This window comes from Marmota marmota, unplaced genomic scaffold (assembly GCF_001458135.2).
Source record: "Marmota marmota marmota unplaced genomic scaffold, marMar, whole genome shotgun sequence".
In the NCBI taxonomy this organism is placed as follows: domain Eukaryota; kingdom Metazoa; phylum Chordata; class Mammalia; order Rodentia; family Sciuridae; genus Marmota; species Marmota marmota.
The window spans coordinates 864596-879751 of NW_025999898.1; the positions used below are offsets into that span (position 1 = coordinate 864596).

Here is a 15156-nt window from a genome sequence, read left to right on the forward strand (position 1 = left end):
CCTCCCCTAGATACCTCCCTGCTTTCCTATTGGAAGGTTCATGGCTGACCCTAGAAGCCAGCATACAACTCATGTTGAACTGCACCATTAACCTCTATGTGGATAAATATGTGGGTTCCCAGAGTCAACTTCTAAATCACTCCCAAAGGATGTGCATACTTGTCTTCAATAAGGGGCCTGTAGAGCTGCAAGTGTTGAGAGCCAGAGATCTAGATTTTGCAGTCTGGGTTGGCTGGGCCAATAGCATAGCTATGTGTAGAGGTCTGGCTAGTTGCCCTTGGTCATTATTGATGTAGTTATATATAGAAGACAGCTTTGCTGACTTTGTTATTGTTGACCAAGATTCTTTTGTGTGTGTCTGGTCTGAGCTTGCTTTGGTTTGGACCTACTCACTTGGGCTCTGAAAATGCTTAGCAGAGGATAAGCTGTTCTCCCCAGACAAGGTGCAGGCAGCAGAGGGAAGACAAAGGAAGGAGGTGGGGGGCTGGAAATAAACAGGGAAACAGGTTTATCCTCTTCAAAGATGGTGGCAGCACCCACAATTTGGTCCAAGCATGTCACAAGTGTCCTCAAAAGAGGATAGATTATTACCACTGGTACAGGGTAGAAGAATAGGGTTGTCTGGCCTTTTCCCATTGGACCATCAGGGTTGGAGGATGTGGGTGTAGACATCTTGTGTTGTGGGAGCTAAGGTAGATGTGCGCAGTGCTGTTGGGTACCATCATTCATCAAGGCTGCTCTGTTGCAACTGAGCAGGGGGACTTGCTACTACCAGGAGGCACAGGCAGTGCAGGGAGCCTAAGGCCCTGGTTGGAGCCAAGATTTGAAATGTGCCTCTTGGCATCTACTGATGTTCATCCATGGCCTTGGGGATGGTGTTAGAATGAAATGACTAAGCTCAGAAAGTATTTGAAACAATGTCTGTTGCATAGAGAACACTCACCAAATGATAGGTGTGATTTGCTTTTATTATGCCAGGCAGCAGCTAGTCAGATGGGATTCTTTGCTTTGAGAAGTGTTCCTTTAATTACTTAAAATATAAGCTGAGTTCTCCAAAGGAAGGAGGTGAATGTGGAAGTGATGGATGGGAGAAGGTCTGAAGGAGGCATCTCCTATCATAGTTTTTGTGCCTGAGGCTCCCAAGAAGAAGCAACTACAAAAAAAAAAAAAAAAAGTGGAGGCCAGAGGACATGGGTCCCAGCAGGAAGTCCATCCCTGGCACACCTCTACCCCTGTCCAAGGTGCTGAAACTCGCCCCATAGAGGTTCCTCCTTGATACGCACACCCATGAATTACCCGTTTCCTACCTTCTGGTCTTCTGTTTGATTCTGCAAGTATACAATAAGCATATATAGGGAGAGGAAGAAAAGGGGGCTTAGATAAAGAAAGGAATTCAAGCACACACAAACGCCTTAGGATGGGTGAAGATGAAGGCTAGGGGATTCATTTCCCTATTATTGGGTTTCAGAGATATCCATCTCTTGCATTTACTCTTTCTTCTTCCTCTTCTCTTGATACCCTCCTAGGCTGTGCCTTTCAAACCTTCCCTGATCTGACTCCAGCAGATGAATGACTCTTCCCTAGGGTAGCTCTTTCTCTACTCATTAATGTTATATAGTCAGGAAATCTAATGATCAGTTTCAGGGAATTGGGGGGCAAGGTCTATAGAGCAAAAACAGAGGGTTAAGGGTCTCTGAGAAATGGGGATCCATTTAGACAGGGGTGAGCTCCTCGTCGTATTTCTGCATGCCCTCATCTGGGAGCAGCACCTCCACTGTGAAGCTGACCTTCTTGGCATGGACAAAGCTATAGGTGTTGTCAAAGCGCAGAACATCTGGGGGACAGATGGGAAATAGGCAGTTGAGCCTGGCTTCACACTCTGCAACCCTGCCCTGACTGTGAGGGAAGATGGGCTTGTGTTCCTTTGGACTTTATCAGGCTGGCCCAAGTTCTCACCATGATTTTTACCTCCCCTTTGGAACTGAAACCCCTGAGCACAGCCTGTAAGCAGCACTAACCTAGGCTATGTGTCCTCCTGGCATGTGCCCAAGCCTGTCTTTAGTTGCATCAACTGGCAAGGAGAACAATGGTCATTATATTTCATTGTTTCCACACCTGGATGCTCACACAATGGTCATGCAAGGAGAGACAACTGGGAGCATCAGAGGCCTCCCAATCCCTTTGGACAGAGTGGATGCTGAGTCAGGTCTGCTGCATACCCTTTGCCTTCTCTCAACCACCCCGAGAGGCAAGAGTTATAAACTCAGGTTTACAGGTGAGCAAACCAAGGGTCCTTCCTGGATCAGTCAGACTTTGCATGGATTATGCAGCTACACTAAGCCTGAAGTGGAACCCTGGGATCCCATTCAGCTTTGTGGCTCTGCACAAATTGATTCCCTTCTCCAGAGTTCCAGTTTCCTCGCAGGAAAATTTACACCAGCTCTATTGTCCCTTGCCAATATTCTGTGGCCCTCAATCCCTTCAGGACCTCTGTGTCTCTGGCTTTGGTACAAGGCAGGTGTTCATGGGTATGGCCCTAGTAAATGAAAGTGTGATTAAGTACCACTAACCTAGGTTGTGTGTCTTTATGTGAGGAGATGTCACTGCTCCTGTTTCCTCTCCTCAACTATAGGACAGGTAGCTCCTGCTTTCTGAAACCATGCCCAGTTTGGACAGACTTACAGACACCAGCCTCCGAGCAGGTGAGGCTCCCATCTTCAGGCACCATGTGGGCATTGTAGCGCTGGCTAGTCAGCACCTCTGTCATCTCTCCAGCCTTCTGGCGCTCCCCCATCTTGGTCTTCAGGAAAACCCCAAAGCCAATATCAGCTCCATCAGATGAGAATTGCCACCTATGAGGGGAGAGGTTGCTGCTCAGTCTGATAGGTATTGAGGGGTTAGGGCCCAACTGGGGGTGGGACTGTGGCCTCTCCCTACCTGAGGACACAGCCTGGAAACAGGATCTCATATTCCACCTGGTGTGAGGAGCCACGGCTGATCTGCACTGAGTGTTCATACTGAGTCTTCACCTGGTCCCGCACGTACATGGACTTGGGGATCTCCCCACCATAGTTGATCTGCAGACATAGGATGGGAGGGGCTTGCTCCCCTCTCCTGGCCACTGTTCATGCTGTTTCTCTGGCCTGTGACAATGTCCCCTCTCCAGGAAGTATCCTGCTCATCCTGTCCCCACCTTGCCTTCTCCTGAAGCTTTTCTTGACCCCCCAAGCTGGGCCAGGGCCTCCTTTGGGAGCTTCCATCTCTAGCTGATCCTTCTGGGTCAAAATTCCCTTATTTTCTATTTGCCTACACAGCTTCTCAGAACTCTCATAAAGGCAGGGCTGAAGCTGTCCTGCTCAACACCTGGTCTCTACACACCAGTGTCTATGCACACATATCTGTGGAATGAACAAGTGAGAAAGGAACCCAGCCCTACTCCCTAACCCTGCCCTGTCCTTGAGTTCATTGTACCTTGGTTAAGCATTTGGGGTTCCCATCTGGGTCAGTCATGGTTCCTCCAAAATGGGCAGGCAGTTCCTCAGGACTGATGAGTTTCAGCAAACCTTCCTTCCAGCTGTCTAGGGGCAGGGAGATTAAAGGGTGGTTACCAACCACAGAGAGAACCAATCAGCCTCCTATACCCTCCAGGATGCCACAAACTTGCTTCTCCAAACTCTAAAGGAGCTAGGCTGCCAGGGCCAACTCCCCAGCCTCTTAGGCCTCAGCTGTAGGAAGTGTCTTTCCCAGCATCTTGTTGCTTTGGAAATGTCTTCTCATTGGCTTACAGGTTTGCACATTCTTCAAGGTCTCCCAGTTATAAGCAGTAAAGCTAAAAGTTGTTTAATTGTATCAAGGAGACTTTAATTTTTTAAATTATTGATTGATTGATTTTCATAGTGCTGGGGATTGAAACCAAGGGTGCTCTATCACTGAATAACTTCCCCAAATCTTTTTTTTTTTTTTTGAGACAGTATCCTGTTAAACTGCAGAGGGTGGCCTCTAACTTGCAATTATCCTGTCTCAGTCTCCCAAGAAGCTGGGATAATAGGCATGTGTCATTATGCCCAGCTCTGAAGGAGACTTTAAAGACCTATGAGGACCAGGACCTTGTTGAGGTCCTCATCAACTCATTCAATGATTAAGTCAAACCTCTTGGAGGGGGATGGGCAGCTCTGAGCCTTTGGAGGGACTCCTAGCCCCTTAATCACCACAACCATAGTGTATAATGCATAGTGCCAATTACTGTCATTTATATTCTATGCAAAGCTCCAAGAGTTCTAAGTCCTGGGGTGATGCCATGCTCAGTCCTATGGCTAATTCAGGCTAACCCCCATGGTCAGAGGATATTCCTTCCGTCCAGTGGGATAAGGGCAAATACCATAATGCCTGGAACACTAGGGCCAAAGGCACTGAGCCTCTGGGACACCAATAGGGGCAGAGGCCATAGACTTGGGGCCCAGAGTGTGGAAGTAACCCATACTGCTCAGGATGTGGCAGGTTTCGAAGGCAAGAGTCTGGGGCTATCAAAACAAGCTGTCTTGTGATCCACTGCTCATCCTAATGGAACTGGGTAGAGGCAGAAACTTGGGTATTGAAAAGGGAGAGAAAGTAAGAATTTACAGGACCTCCACATCTACTCTTAGGTCCTCAGTTTTCCTGATTCTGTGATCTGACCATTTTGCTTGGGAGATGTTATCCTCCAAGTTCAGGGTCATTAGTTTGAGTTTATGAGCCATTTCTCTTCTTTCTCTCACTCTGTCACTTTAAAAAATTATTGTCTTTCCTACTTGTAAAATTAATGCATATTGTTATTAAAATTTAGAAAACAGAAAAATACAAATAATAACATTAAATACACGATGTCTTACCACCAACAAATCAATATTCAGTTGGGTACAGTGGTACAAACCCATAATCCCTGCTACTCAGGAGGCTGAGGCAAGAGTGTTGCAAGTTTGAGGTCAGCCTGAGTAACTAAACTAGGTCCTGTCTAAAAATTTAAAAAAAAAAGGGCTAGAGACATAACTCAGTTGTAGAGCATTCCTGGGTTCAATCCCCAGGACTGAAAAAAATCAATATTGTATTGTATTCCCTTCTAGAAAAAAAATATGTGTATTTAACACATATTTATTTGTTTGTCTGTTTGTTTTGGTACCTGGGATTGAACCGAGGGGCGCTTAAGCAGTGGGACACATCCCCAGCCTTTTTTTGTATTTATTTAGAGAAGATGTCTCACTGAGTTGTTTAGAGCCTTGCTAAGTTGTTGAGGCTGGCTTTGAACTTGCAATCCTCCTGCCTCAGCCTTCTAAGCCACTGGGATTACAGATGTGTGCCACCATGCCAAGCCAAAGTACACTTCTTTTTATAAAAATAAGATTTTACTGTCCACACCACTTTATAACTACTTTTGTTTTTTCACTTATTGACATTTCCTATGACATTAAATATTCACTCACAGCATTATTTTTCATGGCTGCCCATAATTCATCAAATGACTGCATCACTACTTATTTATACAGTCCCTTTTATGGTATTGTGTGAGAGGCCTTGAACTTGTAATCCTTCTGCCTCAGCTTTCTGAGTAGCTGGGATTACAGGTGTGCATTACCATATACAGACAATCCCTTCTTATTGGACCTTCCTTCCCTGAATCATAGCTGCTCTTCTTGTTCTTCTTTCTCATCTTCCTCAGTCTAGGGTGCCTTTAGAAGCAATGAGGTTGTGAGTGTTGAAAGAAAACTGAGGCCCATAGACCAGAGGTTGACTTGCAACCAGACTGAAACTGATAAGGTAATGTGTGTGGATGCTTTATTCACCAAAGGGGTAGGTCACCGAATAGACTCCATAGGGTAAGATCCACTTATCCACTCACTTTTGGGAACAGGAGACTGTGACTCTAGGTGATGTATCAAGTTCTGAATGGGGTTATGGACCAATCTCACTTCAAAGCTCATGTATAGGATTCAGGGAATGGTGGTAGAACAACTTACTTCCCAACACTATAATTTTTCTTCGAGTGTCCTCACTCAGGAAGGGCTTCATGAGGTTGTAGCCCACAGGGAAGAGTTTCGTGGCTGGAGAGATACAAATAAGGAGAAAAGAATATCTTTGGCCCACTCTTTCCATAATGCTTATAGTTGATGATATAGAAGAGTCATAATTATTAACTCTGGCCAGTTCTAAGGCCCTTCACTCAATAAACCACCCAACCCATCAGTCAGCCAGCCAACAAACAGCCAATTAACCAATCATTTAATCTATCAACCACCCATCCAATTAACAAAAGAGGCAAACATCCAACCTCCTAATCAGCCACACATTTGGTCAACTAATAAACCAGTCAACCAAGTATCCAACAACAAATAGTCTAACAATTCACCCTCTGATCATCCAACAACCAGCCAACCTACTGAATAGTCAAATTATCACCTAGCAAATCAGCCAAACAGCAAACCAACCAGCCAACTGAATAACAACTGAACCACACAACCATCTGCTCTCTCCAGTCAGCCAACTGTCCAAGATGAGCCAACTAACCAACCTGCCAACCAGCCACCCAAACAACCAATCAACCAAAATTATTGTCTTTCCTACTTGTTATTTAATAATGTTATTTTAATATTGTTATTAAAATTTAGAAAAATAGAAAACAAACTCTCTCAATCAAGCTAACAACTGACTCTCCAACCAACCACTAATTGGTCAACAAATTGGGTAACCAACCGACCGGTCAACTGCATAACCAACTAAGCAGCCCAATTAACAAACAATCAAGCAACCATTCACTATATACCCATCCTTCCATCTACCCACATACCCCAATGACAACCATCCAAATACATAGTGAGAACCCCCCATAGTGCCAGGTCTGTACGGAATACAACAGAAATATAGATTCAGAGGTCCAGCCCTCAAGGAGCAGATAAGTTGGCCAGGGAAATAGGATAAGCACACATAAAAATAGAGGCTCCCAAAGGCAACAAACCAGAAAGGCAAAATTGCCAGAGATAGCTGGGAAAGGAGAGATCACTGTGGGTTAGAGCTGCTTCCTATGACAGGAAAGCCACCCGTAGAAATTACCACTTATTGCACACTTACTCTATGCCAGGGATTTATGAGCAGCCAAGCCACCACCAACCTGCCTCACAAGAACCTTGGGACAAGGGCACTATTATCATCCTCATGGTCCTGATGAAGAAATGGAGGCACAGATGAGTGAAGTCAGTTGGCACACACCTTTCACGATGAGCATGAATTTCAATCTCTCTGGGTAATTTTCTTCAAGGAGGCCAAAAAACTGCAGAACCAAGAAAACCCATCAGGGATCATGCTTCATCTTCTCTTATGCTCATCTCCTTTTCAATCTCCTTTATGGAAGTTTAAGAGGGCTCTAGAGGGTATTCCTTCTTGTCATCACCTTAACTGGCCTCTATGGGGGACCTTCCTTCTCAAGACTGTTATAACCACACTCTAATAACAAGTATATGATAATTTTAAGAGTAAATGTTACAGTAACATATAATAATATATATAATAATAGTAAGGATTGCTTTTTATGAAATATTCACAATTTACCCAGCACTATGTATATACTTTATATAGCAACTTACTGTGGTAACCCTACATCACTATCCCCACTTGGGAGGTGAGGAAACAGAAGCATGGGGAGGTGAACTGACTTGTCTGAGTCTCAGTGCATAGCACAACAGGGCTGGGAAGAGTTTGCTGGAAGTTGGCCCCTGGGATCTAAATATAGCATTGTCCCTGAGTTTTGCTCTATGGAATCTTTTGGGAAGCATATTTAAGACCCTTTGGGTTCCAAGTGGCAGTGATGGCATCTAGGAAGGCAACCATTTTTTTTTGCTAATCTTTGGCTCTGAGTGAACATCAAGGTCGTAGCAGGCCAAATCGGCTGTCCAATCAAGTCAGAGGAGTGTGCCCATAGGCCTTCTCCTCACCTCCTGGTACACTTCCACCAGAGGTTTCCAGAAGTGTTTCAGTCCCAGGCCTTCACAGTCAAATATCATCACAATGGTTTCAATCTTCTTCCCCAGCTGTGAAAGATGAACAAAAAGTTCCAGGGCTCAGGGTGCAGGATCGGGAGATGGTAACCCAAGCACGTGACCCTTCAAGCTTCTTGCAGTCCCCCACTCTGTCAGCAGAGGAGCAAGGTAGACAAGAGTAAATGAATTTCCTCACTCATCCATCCATCCATTCACCCAACCATAGATCAATTCTCCCAGAAATCCGTTTATTTTACTCACCCAGTATATCAATTCTCCCATCAATCCATTTATCCTTCCACCTATCATCCATTCACCACCCAAACATCAGTTTTTCCACCAATCCATGTATCTATCCATCCTTCCACCCATGAACCAATTCTCCCATCAATCCACTTATCTATCCATCCATCCATCCATCCATTCATTTGTCCAACTGTTACTCATTAGGCTTTTATATTGTGCCAGACATTGAGAGTATAATGGATAATTCTTAATAATTCTCGGTTCTGGTCCTCAAAGAGTTTGTAATCTGATCAAGGAGATGAAAACAATGAAAGCATCCTAGTCCTGTGATGAGTGCTGTGATGGAATAGCCCAGGGGTTTCTGGAACATAGAAGACGTTTGTTTTTGTTTTTGTTTTTTAACCCTCCTGGGGCCTCAGAGAAGGCAATATCTAAGTTTGAGACTTAGGATAGATAAGAGAGAGCAAAGGAAAGTTTTAGGAGGTAGATGTGTTTGGTGGGGGAGGGAGTTATCCAGATAGAAGGAACAGCAAGAGCAAAGACTCAGAGGGAACAGCAATAATTACCATGGTTGAGAAATATATATTAGGCCTATATGCTAAGCCATATACAGACGGCTCCAATTTGATAGTTACACTTCATGATTTTTTGACTTTACAGAAGTGCAAGACAACATGCATTCAGCAGAAACTATATTTTGAATTTGATCTTTTCCCAAGCTGGTGATGCAGTATTCTCTCACAATGTCCAATTGCAGACTGATGTACACGTTCTGAGCATGTTTAAGGTGGGCTAGGATAAACTTTGATGTAGGTTGGGTGTATTAAATGCTATTTGACTTATATTTTCTTATTATAAGGGGTCTAATCAAGAGGTAACCCCATTGTAAATTAACAAGCATTCGTACTTACATTATCTCATTTACTTTTTGTACCACTGTTTATTATTATCCCTGCTTTGTAGGTGAAGAAATTGAGGCTCAGAGAGGTGAGACGACTTCCCAGGGCCACACAGCGGGTAAGCTGCAGAACTGATGTTTGACCCAGGAGCTTTTGACTGTGATAGTAGACAGCAAAGGTGTATTCCTGAGGCCACACCCCCTGGCAGCCTCATCTGCCCCACCTGATCTGGGCCTCACCCGCTCTGTCTGCAGATCACACTCATGTAGGATGCGCTCGCAGTCCCTCATCTTGGTCTTGAGCAGGTCTTGCTTGGTGACTGAGAAGAGTAGCCCCTTGGGGTCGAGTGGCCCAATGATGTCATACCACACTGGACAGCCATCACGATCATAGCCACACAGGCCCCCAGGCATGAACTTCTGGATCACCTATGCATGGAAAGGTGCACAGAACTTGACATTTTATACTTCTCTGGAGACCCCCTAGACCTGGCTGGCCAGTGGGGTCCAAGCTTATATCCACCACAGTGCAAAGCACTGGTCCTCCTTTGGAAGATGGCACTATTGTCCCAAATAAGAAAACTGGCATTCTGAAGAGGAGGAACTTGTTTGCACAAGATAAATAACTAATCCAGGGCTCAGCTGGGCCTAGCTCAAGGCCTCTGGAATCGTTGGTTCTTTTTTGTTTGTTTGTTTGTTTGTTTTAATTATGCATGACATGACAGTACAATGATCTTGACATATCATACATTTGAATCTGATGGGGTATAATTTCTCATTTTTCTGAGTGTACAGGTTGCAGAATCACATTGGTCATGCAGTCACGTATATACATACATCAAAAATAAAGTCTATTTTATTCTGCTGTCCTTCCTTTCCCCTGGAATAGTTGGTTCTGTCCCCCAAATCTTCCACATCCCTTTCCATGGAGAGTAGTTGGGTTTAGTGATGGAGAATGTGGATTCTGGAGGTCAACAGATCTGGTTCATATACAGACCCAGCTTCTTCCCTGCCGTGTGTCCTTGTGCAATTAAAACAACCTTTCTGAGTACAAGTGACATCACCTCTCTGAGTCTATTCTACCTCCTTTTGAAAAAGTCTCCAAAAAATATTGGAAAAAGTCTGGCCTGGAGCACATGCCCCACAAGTGGAGCTATGATCATTAGTCAGTAGATTAATGACCATAACCCCAGTGGTGTCCCTGATCTCAACAGGACATTTGTGGGCTGTTTCTTTTCCCACCCAAACAGGATGCTTTGAGTAAAGCCCTAGTGTGGAGGGGTGCAGAGAAACAAGCTAACCATGGCATTCAGAGATCCCCCAAGTTTGGGGAGCCAGAAGGGCCTGAGCTCAAATCCCAGTCCCACTCTGGGTCTCTGAGACTTTGGGAAAGTTGCTGAACATTTGCTGAGCCTCAGTGTCCTTATCTGTAAAATGGAAATTACAGCACACATCTGATGGAGTTGTGATGTAAATGAGCTCATGCTTATAAATTCTTACCTCAGGCCTCAATCTTGTAAGGCCCCAGGAAATATTTGCTATTATTACAAAAGAGGCACCTTTAGGCCCAAGGAGTTCTAGAGGTTTCTCAGCCTTGCTCTCCACTTATGGTCCCCAGTGACTACAAGCTTCTTGGATGGTATGTCCGTGAAAAATGGAGGTGTTTGGGGTGTGTATTTGACTCACCTCTGGGGGCTGCCAATCAAGGATGTGTTCAATGTCCATGGTCTTCCGGAACTCCATATGCTGAAAAGGAAAGGAGTGGTAAGGTCCCACCAGACTTCCAGCACACCGAGAAGGAATTGAAAGTAGAGGAATGAGGTATGGGTTGCCCCACATAAAACCTGTCCCCTGATCTCCAGAGGGGGTTGGTCGCACCTTGCGGAGCATCGCCTCTGATTTCTGCAGGTCAAAATTCCGAGCTGTGGGAAGATGGATTGAAAAAAAAAAAAAAGATGTAAGGTAGGACATAGACTGCCTTGCTTCTAGCCAGTGGAGGCCATGGGGGACGCTGGGGGCCTGGGTAGGACCTTATTTCCCTGACCTAGATCTGAACATAAGAAGCAAGATAGTATGGTCAGATCCTGAGAGCCATTTGTCATTCTGAAGCTATTGACCAGGCCTCTCTTGCTGCCCCTCATTCTGAATTCCCCCACCTCTGCCCTCACCTCGGAGCCAACGAAGAAGGAAATAATCATCAGGGTTAGGCAGGACTGGAAACACATCCTGGACATTTTCTCGAAACTGGGAAGAGAGATGCTGGTTAGAATTGTTCTCTCACATTGGCCTTGGCTTTCAGACTTAAAGCTCTTGTGATTACCCCTCCTTCCCTTCCACATGGAGTCTGACTCACACTGATGAAGGGAAAGGTTGATGGATGGATAGAAGGAGAGATGATCATTGTATAGGTAGGCGAATGGAAGGAGGATTAATGGGTGAGTACGTGGGTAGAAAAAGAATAAAGTGATGAATAAGTGGCTATATGGATGGAAAAAAAGGAATGAAATATCGGTGGATGGCTAGATGGCTGGATGAATTGGTAGGTGAATAAACAGAAGGAAAAATGGGAAGGTGAAAAGACAGAGAGATAGTGAGCAAATGAAAAACAGGAGTGAACATATGGATAGGTGAGTGGCAAGATGGATGGGTGGTGGAAGAAAGGATAAATGATTGGGCTGGTAAGTGGATTGGAGTATGGATATATTCTTACTTCCCGCCATGTGTGAGCCCACCAAGACTTTTTCTTCCCATCTTCTACAAAAACATGGTTAATGATTATAGTGATTATATGTTCCCTTCTCCATTCTGTGGGCATGGCATCACATTCTGATTTGTCTCTTAGAGAATGGGCATCTTTTCAGGGACTCAGGGAGATAGGGGGAACAGAGTTACAGGGCAGACTGACAGCATCCTTTTGTCTCCACCTAAGAGGCCTGGGAGGGAGAAGATGGTGGTAGGAGGCTGCTAGCTAAAGCTATTGGGTCTGGCTCTTGGATGAGGATCTGGCTCAAGCCTGATCTTGGGTAGACATCACCCAGACTATTGCCAGAAGTGTTTTGTTTTTTTTTTTTCTCTAAGTACCTGTCCTGGACAGGGCTGATGTTACTGGGCTCCTTTGGAACTTGACCCCTTGGAAAGTGACAGCAAAGAGACAATGCCAAAGATATGCTTAATCAACAGAGTAGGCAGGGTTCTGGCCACCCCTTCCCACCCCAACCCTCAGCCATTTTCCCCTGGGGCTCCAGGAAGAGGGACTCTCACCTTGGCCAGGGTCTCTGCCTGCTTGGGGCTCAGGTCTCCGACTCGGCCGCTCATGGTGCTGGCTGAGCTTAAGGAGTGGTGGCTACTGTAGGTAGAGGCCCAAGCCTGTCCGCCCCAGTGCAGCTGGGGCCTTTTGCCCCCACTTCTGGGCGTGGCTCCAGGCACCTCCTCCAGGACAACTGTTTAGATTGCACATTATGTAACTGGGATTAAGTGAGGTCCCATGCTTGGCTCTGGGACAGGTCTGGGGAATAGGCAGGGACCAAAGGTGAGCCTGAGGTCCCCTGCCAGGTAGAGATAGCTGGGAGGGAAGAAGACTGGCCTCTGTGGCCCGGGAGTCCAGAGTGAATGCCTGAAGAGGCCCCATTCAACGCCTCTGCCCTGGAGAATGGGGAGTTTCAGAGAAATTGAGTGCCCTTTCTCCCCGAGCCTCATCTCTCAGCTTACTCATGAAGAGACTCAACACCTAGGACTCTTCAGGATTACTCCTGTACCCAGTTTCAACAGGGTAGGAGTCAAAAGCTTGGTTAGTCTACACAACGGTCATTTCACTTTGCTGGATGTTGGGGGGAGGCTAATGTCCTCCTTTTGCACCAAAAGTCTGTAGTCAAGAAGAGGACAGGATGAGGCAGAAAATGGAACTCAAAAGGTGTTCTTTGTGAAAATTTGTTTATTCCATGGGGATACTGCTCCTTTTCCTAATGTCTTTCAAATCCCATCCCAAGGAGCTGGCCCTGGAGACCTCAGGATGAGAAAAAGCCGAGCACCCCTACCCTGCTGTTTCTTCCCATCGCCAAGGTAATGAGAACAATAAAGACTTGTCCAGGACCCTTTGCCTCCAGTTAGTAACAGCTCCCTTAGTGAAGTGGTAGGCAGGCTAATGGCCTTGTGCAAAGAGGGTGTTTTTAAACACCTGGGATTTCCAATACCTGATCACTGAAGGACATCCACCTGAAAGGGAAGGTCACCTATGAGAAGACCCAGAAGGTTTCTCCAGCCTTTGATTTCTATCATGCTGCCTGACAGTCCACCAGTAGATGAACCTGCAAAGTCCCAGACCTTCTCCCCACTTCTGTATAAAATCTCCATTTCAGGATGGCATCTCTGAGGGTCACTTGCCTACAGAATGGAGCTGTCAACACCTGCCCTGCCCTCCTTAAATAGTTGGAAGGAAGACCTAATGAGACACATAGACTGTTAAGGATTGTACACATCTAAGGAATTATTCTCTTTTAGTTCTCAGAAGCTTTAGGAAGGGAGAGACTGTTTTATCAATGATGGTCTATAAAGCAACCATCTCTTGAGGATAACAATATTAACTTTTCTAGGCATCAAGGGGATCTACATAGGCTGAAACCACCCCTGGTTTAGCTTTAGTCCCCGTGGCTGGCCCATGACTCCTGGGCTATCTTGTGCCCTCTATTCTGGGCTATCTCAGGGCACAAGAGGATGATTCAGAGGTACCAGACTCTGTATCCTTCTTGGTCTGGACCCCTGATACAGTTGTGTCCAAAAGAAGGTGGAGGCATTTCTGTCTGTATCCCTTTGTGTGAGGCACAGCTATGTCACTTAGAAGCAGTTAGGTAACTCTCCACACCCTAGCCCCACCCCACTTCACATTCCAGCTTCAGTTTACACAAAGCCTGGGCTACACCCCTCTCATCAGGCTGGCAGCATGCACAGATTGGGTTTCTCCACTGCCCTATCATTAGATCCTAATCCTGCCTGTTTCTCACCAGTCTCCTTTCTCACCTTAATCCCTCTAATGTGAAGCATCCCAGTTGCTTCTGGAGGCATCAGAGGTTTGGCTGCAGGGAAGTAAGGAAGGGTTGCTGATCCTCCCAGAAGCTGTGGACCTTCAGAGACATCTTTAAGCACCTTTTCTGGCCCAGATCACAAGTGCTAAGCAACCTATTGTGTACACTATGTGGTACTGGGGTCAAATCCAGGGCCTCATGCATGCTGAGCAGGTATTCTATCATGAGTTATCTCTAGCCTCAGAAACTGAAATTTTAATTTAATTGAATTCTGATTAATTTTGCTCTAAATTTCCCCAATGTGATTGTAGCTACTGTATTAGACAGTGCAAAGGGATCATATTTCTTGAAAGCTTATTACATGGAAGGGCTCATTCTGAATGTATCACCTCTTTTAAACATTAGAAAATCCCTTGGGGGTAGGTTCAGCCTCATCAGTAAGATGAGGAAACTGAGGTAAAGGGAAGTTAAGCAACTTATCCAAGGTTAAGCTCACGTTATTACCCACTCTGCTTTTGCACTGCTAGGTTATCCCATAGTTTTGGCTCCAGGAGCTTCCACCCTAATTAGGGAGAGAACTCAGGCACAGGGGTCACCCGGATGTGATGCAGGTGGCATTAGAGCCAGGCCTGGGAAGAAAAGGGAAGATGCTGATTGGTGGAGAGCCAAGTAGAAGACTGAGCATCCCAAGTGGAAGGAATAGTTCCTTCCAAGCAAAGATGAAGAGGTGAGAACAGCGGGGAAGTGATGGGGATATTACATTAAACGAGATGGATTAGAACTTTATGTCATTATCAAACCATCTGGAAGCAGATATGAGTATCTCCATTTTACAGCCAAAGAAAAAGGAAATTCAGAGAGATCAAGAAAATTTTCTGAGGTCATGTAGTCAGAATTCGAAACCTAGTCAGGCACAGTTGTGCATTCTGAAGTCCCAGAGATTTAGGAAGCTGAAGCAAGAGGATTGCAACTTCAGGTCAGCCTCAGCAAC

The 15156-nt window shown here is 45.5% G+C and overlaps 1 protein-coding gene across 1 annotated transcript; it reads right to left on the reverse strand.

The window, feature by feature from the left end:
- Window positions 1–950: 950 nt before the first annotated feature.
- LOC107158483 (SEC14-like protein 3) lies at window positions 951–12565 on the reverse strand. The gene is made up of 12 exons (XM_015504922.2): window positions 12409–12565; window positions 11316–11391; window positions 11026–11069; window positions 10834–10893; window positions 9388–9576; window positions 7959–8054; window positions 7237–7297; window positions 5991–6074; window positions 3472–3578; window positions 2938–3077; window positions 2683–2852; window positions 951–1834 (listed from the first exon to the last, which is right to left on the reverse strand). Exons 1-12 carry the CDS (start codon window positions 12460–12462, stop codon window positions 1713–1715), a joined length of 1203 nt encoding a protein of 400 aa, XP_015360408.1. The 5' UTR covers window positions 12463–12565; the 3' UTR covers window positions 951–1712.
- Between the last annotated feature and the right edge of the window lie 2591 nt (window positions 12566–15156).

What these genes read in the sequence shown, in the direction of transcription:
- LOC107158483 (XM_015504922.2), bottom strand. Translation starts at nt 12,462, where the DNA reads ATGAGCGGCCGAGTCGGAGACCTGAGCCCCAAGCAGGCAGAGACCCTG. An exon ending in TGGTGGAAGTGTACCAGGAG is followed by an intron (nt 7,298 to 7,958) that starts GTGAGGAGAAGG and finishes TTGGTTCTGCAG; the next exon opens with TTTTTTGGCCTCCTTGAAGA. An exon ending in ATTCATGCTCATCGTGAAAG is followed by an intron (nt 6,075 to 7,236) that starts GTGTGTGCCAAC and finishes GTATCTCTCCAG; the next exon opens with CCACGAAACTCTTCCCTGTG.